General features: G+C 40.3%; 1 protein-coding gene across 2 annotated transcripts in view; it reads right to left on the bottom strand.

Annotated features, from left to right (window-relative positions):
- Mbd2 (methyl-CpG binding domain protein 2) overlaps window positions 1-17,428 on the bottom strand; it is a 59,906-nt gene that overhangs the window by 40,098 nt on the left and 2,380 nt on the right. For both annotated transcript variants that reach the window (XR_008219242.1, XM_052742482.1), the window contains exon 2: window positions 8,152-8,311. Coding sequence is in view for 1 of the 2 variants with exons in the window: in XM_052742482.1 (XP_052598442.1) it covers window positions 8,152-8,311 (160 nt within the window). In the remaining variant the exon portion in view is untranslated. The remainder of the gene's footprint in view (window positions 1-8,151; window positions 8,312-17,428) is intronic.

Below are 17,428 nucleotides of genomic sequence, written 5' to 3'. Positions count from 1 at the left end.
AATTACAGATGCAACTGTCAGTTGTCCTTAGTTACACTGTTAACAAACTGATACAATGCTATCAACCTTTTATACATGAGTAAACGCTTCAGCAGCCTACATTTTATATATTCCTTTTGAATCGAGTTCCACTTCCAAAGTTATTTCCAATTTCAGACTTGAAAATCTTTATTAATATTTTATCAATATTATCAATATTAATAAACAATCAGTATTTTATCCATACTAACAGTGACTTTTTTCTACTTTCTGTTATTATATAAAGCTCTCAATGATGTTAAAAAAAACCTCTGTTTTACCAAAGATGGTATATTACAATTTTAACACAATTACAAAACATAAATGGTAACTTCAGATATAAAACACAGTTCAAAAGAAAGGGGTGGGGACACCTGTTCCTCTTGTTTTTAAAATGGATTTCTGCTATATTGCCTAGGCTGGCCTCCCAACTCCTGCCTCACCCTCCCAAATGCCTGACTGAAAGAATTATAAAATAGCTTCATATTCTTAGATAAGTATTACTAATTGCATCAGTTCTGTTCTTATTCTTATTTTAGTAGATGAGGTGGCACTGAAAAGTCCTAGTCACATAAATGGGCAGAATGAGTTCATCTTATGTGACTCAGACCTTGAATTGCTTTGAAGAGTTTGTTAAAATACCAAACAGTGAGCCATGAAAAAAAAAAAAAGAAGAAACTATAATAACCGGTAGATACATGAAGTTCCCTACACTTTGTTAAAAGCACAGAATTTTATCTGTGGAAGAAGTAATCAAGTGATTCATTTCTCCACTCAGTATTTCCAACCGCCCCTCTTTTGCAAACACACCACTTAGTACCGCAAGCAAGGGAGAAGTGTGCTCGTCTCTAGAGGAAAGGCTGGTGAGAAAGGAAAATGTGGAGAAAACACATCACGGGTATCTTTATAGATCTGCTGAAGCATACACAGTGTGTAGAACTTCAAAGATATGCTGAAATGGTTCCTTTCAAATCATCAGTGTACAGTGTGGATGTGACTCAGCAGGAAAGTGCTTACATAGCATGAATAAAGCCCTGGGTTTGACCTCCAACACCATATGTCTTAAACAGATATCCATGTAAAATTTACATATCACGTAGAACAGTGACTTAAACTCGATCACCTTCCTTGGCTAGATTTATTATCATCAAAAATCTATTTTTACTTTGTGTGTGCAAGTGTGTTTACCTGTATATATGTATGTGCATCACGTGGGTGTAGTGCCTGCAGAGACCTAAAGAGAGTTATCAGGTTTCCTGGAACCACAGTTACAAGCAACTGTGAGCCACCTTGTAGGTGCTGGGAACTGAATCCTGGTCTTCTGCAAGATCTGGAGGTTCTCTTAAACCTTGTCAGTCAGGTTTTGAGAAGAGCTATATGAAAGACAGTTCAAGACTATACAGATTCTATAACTAAGTCTACATAGTGAGACCCAGGGCACTGAAGGTTATGTAGAGACCTGGTCTCAAAACAGAAAAGTAATTAAAATATCAAATCAATAAAACTTTGTCCTCCTCTGGTCAATCCTTCAACAGCAGCAATTCTATTTTCTGGAATGTACTTCTTCTCTCATTTGCCCTACCTAATTAGTCATCTTTTTCTCGACCCATTTTTGCTGATTCCGTCTGCCTTAGCCAAACTCTGGAGCTTCTCAGGGCTGATCCTGTATCTCTGCCTGTGTCTGGGACCCACCATTCTCATTACTTGGAAAATTACATGTGCCAATGACATTCTGGCTGACCTCTGTTCTAGTTCAGTGTACCCACTGTACAGGGCATCGGCATCTGAGTATTCCAGGAACCTCAAACTGGCATCATCAGTTCACTTCTAGCCATCCTTATTCAATCTTCACCTAAGGTGATCTAAGTAAACAGCAAACCAATCCACCCCCTCCATCTAAAATACAAGGGCTCACCTCAAGTCTTCTGTCCTTCTCTACATCCAATTTGCTAGCGAATCCCAATAATAACTCCATTATGTTTAGCACCACACATCTCCTAAGTCTTGGCCATTCCTTACCAGACAAAACTGTTTCCTCACTTCCACTTTTCTCCATTTCTTATCAAATTAATAGCACTCAATAGTCAATAGACCTACACAATATAAACACTAGTAACTCCTTGAAAAGACTTCCATGTCTTACTAATTCTATCACCCATGGAGTATCCACTCCCTCTCTACCCAACTACACCTACAGGCAACTGAAAGATACTCCAACCAGCAAGAAACACACACACAGAGCGCAGGGATCTTAGGGAAAGACTCCCGTCACTTTCTCTTATAGGTCAAGAGATATATTCTCTTTGTGTTCTATTGAAGTGAAAATCCTGGGAAGGTTGAAGCTAAGGGGTAGTTCTTACAATACCCCATACAAAGCACTGTCATGATGGTGAAGTGACCACAGAAGCCCTACTCATTTACTCAGTAACTGGGAAGTCCACAATCAGGCAAAGAGCTGTTCTGAGCTATACCAAATAGCCTGGCCCCTCTTTCCCCTCACACCTTGGCTCTCCTTTCTGCTTTAGAAAAAAAAAAATGGTTAAGTTTTTCAGGTATAGATCCCTTTGAGATTCTGATGGAGATAAACTTTCTGTAGAAGAAACATCCCCACCACACCCCCACCCCCCGCAAAGTACAGCACACAATTGGAAGGATCCTAGAAGTTTCTGAGACATGCACCCTCAAGTTACAATCCTGCATCCTCATTCTGGTTCCAAGTTATCTTTCAATATTTAGAGAAAGCCATTCTAATCATTTTATAGGGAAGTTAAAACATGAACATATAATATGCAAATACAGTATGTTTATGATTGCATATGACCTAAATGAACTTACAAAAAGGAAGAAAAAAAAATCCTAATCCTGTCCTGCAGGGAGGAGAACAGAGTTGTGGAGCTGAACACAAAAGCAGGAGGGAAATGTTTCTCACTGGGTATCTTTTCACCATTTCCCCACATTATTTCACCTAATAATAAATCCAAATTATAAAACTTTCAAAGACCAGGCATAACACGCTTTCTTGGCCTTTCAATCCCTGGGAATTGGCTACATAAAGGTCAACAGGTCCATTCCAATTCTGATGTAGTCTTCACTCTCCTTGATTTCTCCATGGCATTAACAAAAGCATTTTCTATGCTTCTGTAACACAAGATTTTCTTGACTTTGCTCTTACCTTTGGGAAAGTCCTTTTCAGTTTTCCACAGGATTTCTTATTCATCTCATCTGCATTCTGCAGTGTGAAAAAGTACCCATCCTACTTGTCTCTACACTGGACACAAGTGACAAATCACTAGGGCAGGAATCCTTGAATAATCATGAGAACCTACATGCGCCCCTTTTGGAAACCTAAGAAACACAATCGCTGTAACTCCACCAGCTTCACCCCAACCCACAGGCTCTCCCCTTGCCACCTACCACCCCACGGACAACTTCACACACACCTGGACATGGCTGACTTACTCTACTTTTTGCTGCTCATCAAAATACCCTGGGCTAAGGCAACTTAAAAAGGGTTCATCGAGCTCACAATTCTGTTTCCTGGAGAGCCCAAAGCCTGGTGCCAGCATCCTGGTGAGGGGCCTCTGGCCACTGCAACAAGTCACAGTAGCAGTCTACAAGCACAAGGGGCATGTGTGCAAACAGAGAAGCAAGGGAACAGAGAAGGGCTAGGCTTGACAACAATCCACTGCTGTGCCTATGAAACCCACACTGCTCCAAGCTGGCATTAATTCATTATAAAAGTGGAACCCTATTACTTACACTCTCCACTAGGCCACCCTGCCAACAGTTTGTCCACCTCGAAATCACAGTAGAGGGCCAAGTCTCTAGACAAGGAACTCTAGGAGACAAACTATAACCAAACTACAGCAGTGACCAAAGCCACAATTTTAGAAAACATCAAGTCTCTCTCCCTGTGACCAGCGAACCCTTAAAGCTACTTATTTCTCTTGATTCTTCTCTTTCTATACCTCCTGTCAAGGTATTAATTTAGGCCCATTATTTTTCTGGACTCAGAAAGCCCAATTAGCTTGCATACTTCCAGCTTCACCCTTTTCCAGTCCAGTCTTCACACTGCATACTAAGTCTAAACCAAAGTGCAAACCATCCACTACCTTACAAGTTTCTTTAAACTCTATAGCTATTGCCCCCCAAGTTACACTACTGAGGTATAAATTGTACTTTTTATTATTTTGTGAGAATAACAGAAACAAGTATCTTCTCCATGTATCTGAGAATCTAGGATACAGCCATACATTAGCCAAGTCTATGCCTGCAATCACACTAATATACTAACTACTCCCACTGCCCAAGATAATTCATGTGGAATCAAAGACTGCAGATCTGACACAGAACTGACATCTCCCAAAGAAACAGGATGCTTTTATTTTCCAAAGTCCCACAGAAAGGCACTGAAAGAACTGTGTCCGTCCAAGGTAGTGGCAGTGCTATGAAGTTAAACTCAGAAAAAGACTTGTTCCTTACAATATTCATTGTAAGCAACTTGCAAAATATATCGTAGGGCATGTTAACATCAGAGTATTTGTACTTTGTTTTGTAGCTTCATTACTAAGACATTTATATTACAGTATTAAAAACAGAAACAAAGAATCAGTTTAATGTAGAATTTAACAGAAGCAAGCTTCCTGAGTTCCCTAAATATGCTCTGCATTCACAACCTAATGTAGCTCACCCCAGATCTCCAGCTAAATTTTCAAAATTATCTTGTTTTAAATTTTTAATAGTTATTTTCTCTCCTCCCTTTCCATGTGTGTGCACACACACGCATGCACATGTGCACCCTCTCCTTCCACCTTCACATGGGTCCGGGAACGGAACTCAACATCAGATCTGGCAGCAAGGGCCCTTAACTGCTTAGCCATCTCACCCACCCAAAATTACTATCTTGCCTCTACTGCCTCCTTAAAATGTCAAATTCTATCTCTGAAACTTTGAGGTATCTTCGAAAAGTCTCTCTCTCTCTCTCCTCTCCTCTCTCTCTCTCTCTCTCTCTCTCTCTCTCTCTCTCTCCCTGTGTGTGTGTGTGCATATGCACAAAAATATTTTACATGTGAAACCAAGATTTTTGCCTTTTCATTCTAAAACTGTGCTGTCCAATAGGGCAAGCACCAGGCATACACAGCCACATATTAGCCATATGTATGGCGACAGCTAACAGAATTCCATCCCAGAATGCTCCACTGTGAGAAAACTGCCATCACTTCACCACACCCTAGTTGGTTCCTTTCACATTATTGTGAGCCACCTGCCCCCATTAGCTCCAGTGAGATCTTCAGTAACACACTTAGCATTTCAACTATTTTATCACCTTGAGAGATGAGGCTGCCTGCAAATGATTATAGCAGTGAAAAATCAATAAAGTGTAATGAAAGCAAGAAAGGAATCCATTTGGGAGGTTAGAGTAAGACTAAATTTGAGAAAAGCAAAAACAAGTACAAAAGCTGCAGTGTGTGTTAATCCAAAGCCAATGCCCACTCCATCCTACTGACCCACTCGAATGTAATTAAAAACCACTTTGCAAAGATCTTACATTTGAAAATTCCATTCATTAGCAATAACTGCTTCAATACAGAAGATATACATCAAGATCAGAGTTTATAGTCAGTCAATCCTGTTTAAAAACTTAAACTGTTGACTATCCCCAGTTCCAAAAATATTTTAAAACTTAAAAAAAATGTACTATAGCCGAGTTTACTACATATCAAGATTTCTGTCAGCTACATTTCCCAGCTTTCTTTATGCAGTACTGTCACGAAAAACATCAGCTAACTACACCACAAGTATGTTCTCTGCTTGTAATGATAGTGTTACTCCCAAAGGGAGTCTATTTTTAAAATTGCAACAACTTGCTGGGCGGTGGTGGAGAACGCCTTTAATCCCAGTACTCGGAAGGCAGTGGCAGGCGGATCTTTGTGAGTTCGAGGCCAGCCTGGTCTACAGAGCGAGATCCAGGATAGGCACCAAAACTACACAGAGAAACCCTGTCTCAAAAAACCAAAAAAAAAAAAAAAAAAATGCAACTACTCCCACCACGGCTACTTACCTAAAACTTTTAAGAATCAGATCAAGGCAAGACCAGGCACCATTAACTTCACATAGAATGTCAGAAAACAATGAAAACAAAAGGCACTTCCAAACCTGTGTTGTATGATTTTATTAAATAAACATTTATTACCACTATCTAGAATCAGGTGGCTAGTTAAGTCAAACATCAAGGCTACTATGTGCAAGGTTTTGAGTTACTGTACAAAACAAAAACAAAAACAAAACAGAGTCCCTGCTCCCAAGGAGCTCACAGTCTAGCTGAAGTACAGGCACAAACACAATGGCAAAGCACAGCAGTCACCATGAAAGAAAGGACAGGATTCCCAGAGATGCAGGCAATGGAGTGGAGCCTCTGAGGAGTTCGCCAGATGGAGGGGGAGGGGGAAGCACATTCCAAGCAGAGGGAACAGCACAGAAGCAAGCAGGTCCTGAAAGCGCATGCATGCCATGCTGCAGGGTGAGGAGTGGTCCAGAGCAGCTAGAGCAGGTCCTGAAAGCGCATGCCATGCTGCAGGGTGAGGAGTGGTCCAGAGCAGCTAGAACAGAAAGGTGCACACAAACTAGAGACGAATTAGTGTTGGTTTTTAATGAACCTTAACTGTCATGAAGTAAAGCTTCAAATTACATTGAATGAGGCTAAAATGCGATTCTGGAAACAACAGGATAATTTAAAAGCATTCTCTTCATTTCATAAATAGTCAGGTCCACAGCGCAGGTGGCACTGTGGCTAGAGTTTTAAAGTGGCAGTTTCAGAAAACCGTAACTGTCACATATACACGTATACATGCATACACACAGGTACACTGGTGCGTGTATGTGCTTCAGAAAAGGAAAAGACAAGGAAGAAAAGAGCTCAGCCAGAAAGCTTCCTATACGAACACTATGCTAAGCAGGCAGGGTAGCTTGGTGCTCAGCAAGCTGGCTATAGTTTACGGACGGAAGGGGCAGTTTAGGAGGGGGGAAAAAGGAAATAGCAGGGGTCAATATTTTCCTAAATGTTTTTATGTAAATTCTTACTTCTTTTTCACAATAATGCTATGGGAGAAGTTTTATTACTCTATTCTACAAAAGACCTCAGGCCTTCCACGGCTTCAACTTCACAAAGTTGTCTATCTGTATCCGATATTACACTATGATAGACTGTATCAGCTAACACACAGCACAGCCAGTTTACCAAGCCCACGCCTGCCTGAGGCAAAGCCTGGTTCCTGAGTGCAAGGCCTGCTGTACTTCTGATGGTCTGGCAGGGTTACATCGTCAAATCCTATGAAATGCCTCTACTTTTCACTCTTTATTTTCACAGGATTGTTGTGAGAAAGCAGTAATGGTAACACACAAAGACTCCTAAAATTTAGAGGAATGAATGCCTTTAACAACTGATAACAAAGTCACTGGATTCACTGACTTAGGCATCTGCAGTGATGACATCCACCTCAACTCCTGACTCAGCACTAAGGGTAGTAACCTACCTAGAGGAACCATGAAAGTCAAGGAGCTGTCCGTGGGTCATACATGGCCAGGTGTCCTTGGAAGAATAGCAGCTTTTTTTTTGTAAAGATACTGAAGCTTTAATCAAATTAAATTATTCAAATGTGACTTGTTTATATAGCTATGGAATAATCAAGCAACTCCAAAAAATTAAGGGCTAGTGAAAAAAATCTGTGAGGATGAAAATAATATCTATGAGTCAGTGTCATCGACATCATCAAAGTCAAAGTCACACTGCCCCTCCCCAAATGTTGAACTTCACAATTACTATGCAATTACACACTCTGTGGTAATGTTGCCTCTTTTTAGCAAACAGAAAAAAAATACTTCAAAAAAAATCACAAGGTGTAGTACATGTTAGTGGTCTACCAACATATTGAAATGTTGTTTTCTACTATGCACAATTACTCACACTTTCTCTGTTCAAGTACTTCCAAATATAGAAAAATAAATCCTACTTGTAAGTTTACAAATACTCTGTAGTGGGGAAAGACATTCAGACAATGGTGATCTCAATGGCACATGAAACCCCTCTCGAGAGCTTGGGAAGCGCATGTCTACGCTGTGAGTAAATTTACCAACCTTGTTCTGATTGAGAGGATCATTCCGCAGTCTCTGTTTGTTCTTCTGTAATTTACTAGGCATCATCTTGCCAGTTCTGAAGTCAAAACTGCTGAGGTCAACGGCATTTCCCAGGTACCTTGCCAGCTGAGGTTTACTTCTGAACTTCTTACCACTTGGACTAGAAGAAATAAAAGTTTAATTGTACAAAAAGAAATATTAATAGCCTCTATATAACCTTTTTAAAATAAAATCCTATATAACCTTTTTAACAGTAATTTCTGTTCCTGATTGTTACAAATTATAATTATATGGGTTTAGTTTAATTTAGAATTATTACAAGTTTGAAGGAACTTCTTAACTTTCTGCAGAAAGAGATATCGTATTATTTAATACAGCTCTCCCTTGGGTGCACACTGTACACATGCTGCTACAGGTTATCTTGCTATCACTCAGCTAACTGCCTCAGAATGAGCACAGCCACATGCACAGCATGCACAGTCCCTGCAATAGTCTGCCTTCTCACCAACTTCTTTCCAGACTGTTTTTTGAAAACACCAGTTTATACACAATGCCAAGAGCTCAGTAGCTAGCTTAAAACAGATGAATTTGGAATCCACATAATCTGGCATAAGCTTACAGTATCTGCAATAGTAAAAATAAAGAAACTCAAATTATGACATGTATATGCTTCCTACTAAAACTACAATAACTACTGAAATGAAAAACAAGCAAGAACATCTGTGAACCTGTTTATACAATTCTGACATGACTTGTTTGACAAACTATCTAAATAAGCATATTAAGTGTGCAGGTTATATTTAGGGATATATATATATATGTATATGCATATATGCATACAACAACAATTAATAAAAAAAGAGGCTATAAATTTGAAGACTACCTGCGAGGAATATATATGAGGATGTGGAGGGAGGGAAGGGGAGTAATTATATTATAATTAATGTTGTAATTACATTATAATCTCAAAAGTAAAAATAAAAAAAGCACAGAGATCTAAAGAGAGAAAAATAAAATAAATAAAATAAGGCTATCAAAAAAACTTATTAGCCAGGTGTGATGGCACAGGCCTAGCCTGTAATCCCAGCACTTAAAATGTGGAGGTAAACGGTCAGCTTCAACCATAAGCTACTTCCAGACTAGCCAGGGCTTTGAGACCCTGCTTCAAAAAAGCCAAATAAATCAATAACTTACTTCTTGTAAAAAAAAAAAAAAAACTGCCGAAGATACAAAACTGTAAACATGCCAGAAGTGTACAGAACAGACTTGCCCTAAAAAGGATCTCTGTGTGATTAATCTGTGAAACTGTTTTTTAGGGACAATGTCCCTAAAGTCTTATCTAATAATTTTTATAAGCCAAATAGCTGGAACAGACCATGACCGTGTCTGCAGAAGACCCAGAGAATTCCAGAAGGCATCTCACAGAGGCTGACATGCCGTACCTAGGATTTAACCTTGCACTAACTAGTCACAATAAGTGAAAAATAATTCAACAACAAAGAACTTTGAAACACTGGGAAACAAAACAATGAAACAATACTCTGGACTAAAGTAACTTCAGGCTCAAGTCTAAAACACAGTGCATGTCATCTGTCACATTCTATGGTATTCTGTCATCACAAATTTTGGACAGCTGGAAGACCTATTAACCTTTGTTTTTCACAATCCCATGACTTAAGCATTCTGGGAACACAAATCAAATTACACAAAATTCATCCAACAGATGACAATTACAACCACCAACTACCAGACCATAAGAGAATAAAAGTAGCCAAAACCAAAATCCATTCTGGGAAAGAAGACATGATCACATACAGAATACCTCAACTCCAATTGCAAGTTATATTGGAAAATATGCTCAACACCTCAAAGTAAACCATCAGGGTACTTTCAACACTGCCCAAAACTTGATCATCACTACCAACCACATGCTTCCCACCTCACTCCCTGCCTGTACTTGATCTGTTATTCCCATCTTTGCCAGTGGCATCATGGCCCATGTAGCACCTACTCCTCCAAGCTGGATGGACACTAACAACCCTTCAGTTCCCACATCCCTTCGCCACCCATCCAGCACCAAGTTCAAATTCTGCATGCTCAGATTCCCCAAGGGTGACAAAATGCCTTCCCCTCCTTAGCACATCATCAAAAGAACTCAATCAAATATACTGTTTGTAGACTTTTTCCTGTCAACTAAGGAATCCTGGATTCCAACCTCAGTCACTGAAATATGCCATATACCTTTGATTCCTCCCAGTATTTCTTTCCAGATAGGATGAACCTGTCAATGAGATATTAAATTCTTCAAGCCCACCTAAATCATTATGTGCCTATGTAGCCTTGTTATTCTCCAATCCAGATGAGAAACAATTGCACAATCTTCTGAAATTTTACTTCATTACGATTTCTGTATGTTTCCTTGATTCCTATATATTTCCAACAACCAAATATTATAAACCCCTTTTTCTAAAACTCTCAAATGTCATAATCTAGAGGCAACCATTGAACAAAGTAACTTTCTGAAAGCAAGAAGCCTGTCAATTGAGTAAGAAAGAATGTAGTTTCTTTTGCAAGCACACTGGGATAAATCATATACTTAAAATTTTCAGCTTTAGTCAGTTTTACTACATAAGTCTTACTAAATCACTCAAATTTGAAAAGTTGTAAAAATTATTGTATTTCTCAGTTTTTTCTATGATTATAGTTTGAATTAAGCTAGAATACCCATGAAGTCCTTGTAATCAAATACTCATGTGACTGATAAAGAACAGTCTGATAAACTATGTCAAAGATGGAGTGAATAAGGGAAGGGAGGAGGAAAAAGGGGAGAGGGAGGAAGCTAGGCTAGTAATGCATGTTGTAATCTCAGAGTTTTCAAGGCCAGCCTGGGTAGCTTTTTGGAAGTAAAAAGTGATGTAGCTCAGTGAGAGGATGCTCACCTAGCATCCACAAGGCCCTCCAAGTATCTCCAGTACATAAAAAAGAACAAGAAAATATCTTTCCTCGAAATACAGTAACAATTCTTAATCAGATTTCCTCCTAAAGATCCTTTTAATGCAATAAAAATTGAGCTCCAGCGTGGACCTTCTTTCAATTGACTTATTTTCAGAACTTGAAAATATTCAGGCAGTAACTTTTACCAAAAAGACAGGCACCACTGTGCTTAGCATGTGGCTAAGACAAACAGAAAGTCATTTTGGGAAGAACCAATAAATTTCAAAGTTGAATGTGCAAGAGGTTTTTCCTTATGTGTTAAAAGTCACCTTGAGAAGACACCAGTACCTCAAGTGTCAAGGCTTCTACAGAGAAAAAGTCATTAAAGAGGCTACACTCTAGACACTTCTCTCCTCAGATTCCAAGGAGACATAAATACCCAAGGACTCAACCCTAAGACTATCTGGGCTGCAGACACAGTCCAGGGGTACAGAGCTGGCCCCGCAAGGCCAAGGCCCAGGGTAAAAGTCTCACATACTCCACTAATAAACGCTATAATCCAAGAAGGGCAAAAAACGCAGAAGTTTGCAATATTAGCAACATCAAGTGGTGCCTAGTAAGTCCTGCTTCCCTCCTGTCACACAGATGGGACTCTGCAAGGCATCTGGCAGGTATGTGCCATGCAGAAAACTCAGGACAAGCCACTGTCTGTCATTTCAGTAACAAGCTTCTAGAAGGGAAACCTGCCTGCCCCAGGGAATTTTAAGGGCAGGGACCTTGCTCTGTAGGAGATAGGGACAAGCAACAGGAGGCCAAGGCCCAAGAGATAGTTAAGGAGGGAATGTACTCATGAGATTCAAGCCATCTGCACAGCAGCAACTGACCCTGTGAGTGCCTGGCTAAGCACACACAGTGACTATATTCCCATCCACCTTCTAAGAGGACTGCTACCCATCCACATCTCAGAAATACCAGGACTCACAAAGTGACTAAGCTTTTATTCTAGAATGTCAATTAATTTTTTATTCTAGAAGTATCAATTCATAACTTAAGTTTACAGTATTGCTTTTTATAACACTAGTAGACTGGTGAATATTAGTCATTTTCAGTTTGCTCTGACCAGAGCTAATCCAGTAATGAAATACTATCTCAGTTTCAACCACAAACAAAAATTCCCTGTCAACTACCCCCATTCCTGAACTAATGTGCAACCATGCAGTTCACTTCTCTTACCCACTATTTAATTAAAAATCAAAACCGTGAGTGGAATCTCAGTTCATATGAAGACAATTCATCACTTGAGCCCAAGCTCCTTTAATTTCTGTCAAACTGTTTAAAGTGATTGTTAAACCTAACTCCACCTTCAAGACTCTTAAATATAATTATCCGAAAGAAACTTTATGTAAAAAAAAAAAAAAAAAAAAAAAAAATTTAACAACTGTCCCTGAGATACCAGAACACTGTGAACTCACTTAGAACCATCATCGCCTGAGGCAGACAACTGCATCCTACTGTGCCACTCTGTCTCCTCAGGCCTGCAGTATGCAGCCAGAACTAGACTCTGAAGCCCCTTCGCTAACCCAGGATACATCGATGACATGGTGAACTGTAGCTTTCGTAGCTGTTACAAACAACACCCAAACCTATCTTCAAAGCAGTTTCTAAAGGATGAGCTGTGAGCATGGCAGTCACTACAGTGGAATGGGACACAGCAGTCTGTGAGGGACGGGGGCATCTCAGAAGGCATAGGGCTAGTTAGATGGAGATCATGCTCAGAAGTACAGCACTACCCACTACGATCAAGAAGAACTTTATAAGGAATTAAGGAAAACCCTCACACACACACAAACTCTCTCTCTCTCTCTCTCTCTCTCAATACTTCAACACTGGAAGAGATTAAACTACTGAAACCTCAACTTAAAAAAAAAAGTTGTATTTTTTTTAAATGCATGGACATTTTGCCTGCATGGATGTCTGAGTACCCACGTGTGTGTTGCCCCTGTCGCTCCTGGAACTGGAGTTACAGACAGTTGTGAGTCACCATGTGGGTGCTGGGAAGGAAATGTATGTACTCTGGAGGAGCACTGAGCCATCTCTCTGACTCCTTAAACTTTTCAAGTTGTTTCTTTACCCATTTAAATTGTTCAAAGTTGAGTAAATATTCGAAACAAAAGATTTCCTTAACATTAAAAACAACTCCCCCAGAAACCAAATTTTATCTGAAGCTAAAATGTGAAACTGGAATTATCTTGTGCACTTAAATACAAACCCTGTTGCCAGAAAATTGCCAAATCATTTTTTTAAAACTGCATAGCCCTGCTTCAAAAAGCAGTGTGTATTGACGGGAAGACTGACTAAAGCTATTCCTCACAATTCCTCCACTCCCCTGCAAACGTAAGCTTTCCTAAAATGGACATTCATAAGTCCCTGTACAACACACCCCAGTAGATTATTATCTACGTTTAGATTATTTCTATCTCCATGTCTCATCAGTTACTAAATAACCCCCTTTGAACTCATCCTGCACATGGCCACAGTCAAAATGGTCTTCCTCACCACAAGGCATCCTGACAGACTAGTGGTCTCTGCATTCTAAAGGATCCACAATGCTCTTCCTAAAACAGCACTTCCTTCATAGCTCCTCTTGAAAAGCCTTCAATGTAAATTTAGTCCTTAGGATATATAGATACATAATTTTATGTTTTATGTAAGTTTAAAGTAAATTGAAAATATGAAACTAAAAGCGGTCAGTGGATTTTCCCTGTTAGCAATGTGCTTTACCCTGCATTGGAGGCCCCTTTAACCTGGCTCCCTTCAACCTTTCAACCCCACTTTCTACTTCTCTTACCCAGTGACCTTTGTTCCAGCCATGCTGGTTAATTCATTCTATCATGAATGAGCTGAATGACCCATCTTTTACCTGGTCCATAATGCAACACGCCAATCGCCAAGCTCTTCCAGAGCTCCTCTGGAGACCCCTACTTTTATTAACCTAACACGCTGGGTCTACCATGAAGACCCCCACAGCACTCACAATAAACGTGTTTCCCTCCTCTGAACCCATGGAGACAGCACCGCTCTGGCAGGAATAATCATGACGTGACTGCTGACTCTTCTTCTAGTTTTGCAATACTGAGCTACGTCTGGTTATAAAATTGCCATGTTTCAATCTTACCACCACAAGCAACCTACTGAAGAGGTTCTTTATGAATGAAATTATACAGTATTAAATTTGCTTCAGATACTCAAGGTTGGGTCAGGGGTAATAACCTGGGTTAGAGCTACAGTCACACCTTCTCAGCCAGCATGGATTGTATCCCCTGGATTGTGAGCAAAAATAAAGCTATAGGTCACTCCTTACTGAAGGTGGTGCTTATTTGGTTACCCGAGCGAGGACTGTATTAATCCCTGTGTCAAATAGTATGAAGTACTGTGGCAACCAGACCCCACTAATGAGTGGGCAATAAGAGCATGGGGAAAGCCGTAGCATGCTCACAGTGCGCCACTGTTAAGCCCAGGAGTTGGAGAACCATTTCCAGATCCAATCTTACACCTAGCTGCCTCCTCTGGAGACTCCTACTTCTATTAAGATCCTTTGTGATTTGTATGGACCTCAACAACATCTGAGTCCTGTTCTTTCTAGTTCAAGAAAGTGAAACCAGCCAAGAGCGATAGTGTGTGCCTGTAATTCCAGCATGGGGGAGGCTGAGACAGGACTGCCACCTCTTCAAAGCCAGACTGGGATTATATGCCTAGTACCAGGACCATGAAGGGCGCTGCACAGGGAAAGGAAAAAAAAGAAGGCAAGAGAGAGTAAGTTCCTAAAGAAGCCTATGAAGAGGAAAGTATTTCAGAAACACAAACCAGTACGTGTTATACAGAATGCCAAATGCTAGAAATGAAGGATCAAGGCCAGTAAGAAAATTACTGTTTTATGGGTTCAAATGTGGTTATGAATTTTTTCAAAAACTGTACCAATGGACCCAGCAGTTTAATAAACCACACCCTTTTTCTTAAAACATGCTTTGGATGATAATAGATGAACTGCCACAGCACTATCTCAGTAATCCTGACAGAGGGCGTAATTATAGTACTTAATTGGCACCCAGAGGTGCTTCTATTACAACGCGGGCAGTTTCAAGATGCAGCCAAAACATATTCTACCAAAACCAAAGGCTTTCCCTGTACATTTAATTTCAGCCCAATTAATAAGTGTCAGGCACACCCTCTGTTAATAGGCATGGCTTAGTTTAAATTAATCTCCCCAGGAGCAGACTAATTTGGGGGCTAGCATTATTAGAAGCTGTGTGAACAGCTGGGTGAAGGTGTTCGCATTACCTACCAGCAGGAGAGTTCACACTGAACCTACCATTAACAGATACAGTTTTGTAAGCTCCTGGTTTAAAGGTAGGTATCATATGGGACACCAGTATGTAAAACTGAGTCTGAAAAGTAATATGAACTCACAGTTACTCTGGCCCATCATCATAATCCATCACAGGAAGTTGCCATCACAAGTCAAAGAAACTAATGCACTGCAAGCTCACACTGTATTTCACGCTTCTCAGTGTTCATAGCATAGTCTCTGCAGAGAGTCACAACAGGTGACAGCAGTTCCACACAGTAACTCACACCTTACAGGAGAGCAACAAACTACAGACAACACTCTTTGTAGCCCCAAATAAGCACAAATCTCCTCAATGTCCTTTCCATTTCAAAGCACAAGAAATAACATTGCAGTGTCGTATAAAAAGAGTAACTATCACTATGATGTTTGATGAATTTCCTAAGGACAAATTTGTACAGAAAGTCGGCTTTTAATTAGTTACATTGGGATTATCTACCAAGAAGCATTACTATTTAAATTTAAATTTTAAAAAAAAATCTATCAACAATGTAGAACAGAGTCAGGAAAATGTGACCATGAACAGACTGGAGCTCTGTGACAACGTGGCTGATTTCTGATTATCTACTTTTGTGTAGTACTGGATTCAGCCCAGAGCCTGGCGTATGCTAGGCAAGGTCTGAGGAGATGGCTCAGTGGGTAGAGCACCTGAAACGTAAGTGTGAGGGCTAGAGTGCGAGCCCTAGAATCCATGCAAGAGCTGACTGTCCTGCCTGATCCCTTCATCTCAGCACACATGGGAGAGGCTAGCTACACTGGTTCCAGATTCTGTCAGAGACCTTGACTGAATATGAAAGGTAGAGAGATACTAAGGAAGAAACCTGACGTCAATCTCAGGCCTCCACACCACACCATCTATGCATACATTACATAAAATGCTAGCTGTGTATGGTGCTTATGCCTTAATCCCAATACTTGGGAGGCAGAGCCAGGCATCTCTACGTGCAAGGCCAGCCAGAACTACATAATGAGGTTCCATCTTGATGATACTACTACTAAATAATCAAAAATGCTAGGCAAGAGCTCTACGACAGTCCCAAGCTCTGGTTACTGTGTTTCTAATTTTTTAACATATGTGTATTTATTATTTGGTCTATGTGTGGCAGACAGTGTGCACGGTGAGGAAGAGGTCAGAGGACAACCTCAGAGAGTCAGCGCTCTCCTCCCACCACGTGGGCTCCAGGGACCAAACTCAAGTCATCAGGCTTGACAGCACGCACCTGTACCTGCCAAACCATCTCGCCAGCCTCTAGAAACAAGAGTCTCGTTACATTAACCAGGCTGGCTCAAGTGACCCTGTCCCTCAATTTCCTGAGTGTCTGAGACTACAGGCATGTGCAACTGCACCCAGTTTGGCTTTTGAAATAGCCTTTCCAGCTACATATCCAAAAAGAGAAAAACACAAGTTAGTTTGAATAAATACATCACTCCAAAAGCAAACAAACCATATCCCAAGACAAGTTCTGTAAGCAGTGAAATACAAATTCTACAATGTTCAACTAAGAATGGAGCTTTTCTTCAAGGGATTCAATCCCAGAAACAAAAAACTCTTGTCAAATATAACTGCCTCCAAGACATAACATCGGCAGCAGTTCACATAAAGCCTATACAGACTGCCTGCCTAGGAAAGATAACATTAAAATGAAATCCAAAGCAAAGAGGAATTGTAAATAGCACTAAATGAAACAAATATATCTTTGAGTTGTAGCGTTTTAATTTTTTGTTTTGTTTTCCCAGACAGAGTTTCTTTGTGTAGCCCTGGCTGTTCTGGAACTTGCTCTGTAGACCAGACTGGCCTCGAACTCACAGAGATCCACCTGAGTGCTGGGATTAAAGGCGTGCGCCACTATGTCTGGCTAGTGTTTTATTTTTAGCACCATCACAGCACTGACCCGAACAGTGATGGAGAAACTGAAACAAACCCACACAATCCTCTTC

Source organism: Peromyscus californicus, unplaced genomic scaffold (genome assembly GCF_007827085.1).
Source record: "Peromyscus californicus insignis strain IS unplaced genomic scaffold, ASM782708v3 Scaffold_17__1_contigs__length_78620276, whole genome shotgun sequence".
NCBI classification, from domain to species: domain Eukaryota; kingdom Metazoa; phylum Chordata; class Mammalia; order Rodentia; family Cricetidae; genus Peromyscus; species Peromyscus californicus.
The sequence above is the reverse complement of the archived record's forward strand: the minus strand, read 5'-3'. Positions and strand labels throughout refer to the sequence as shown.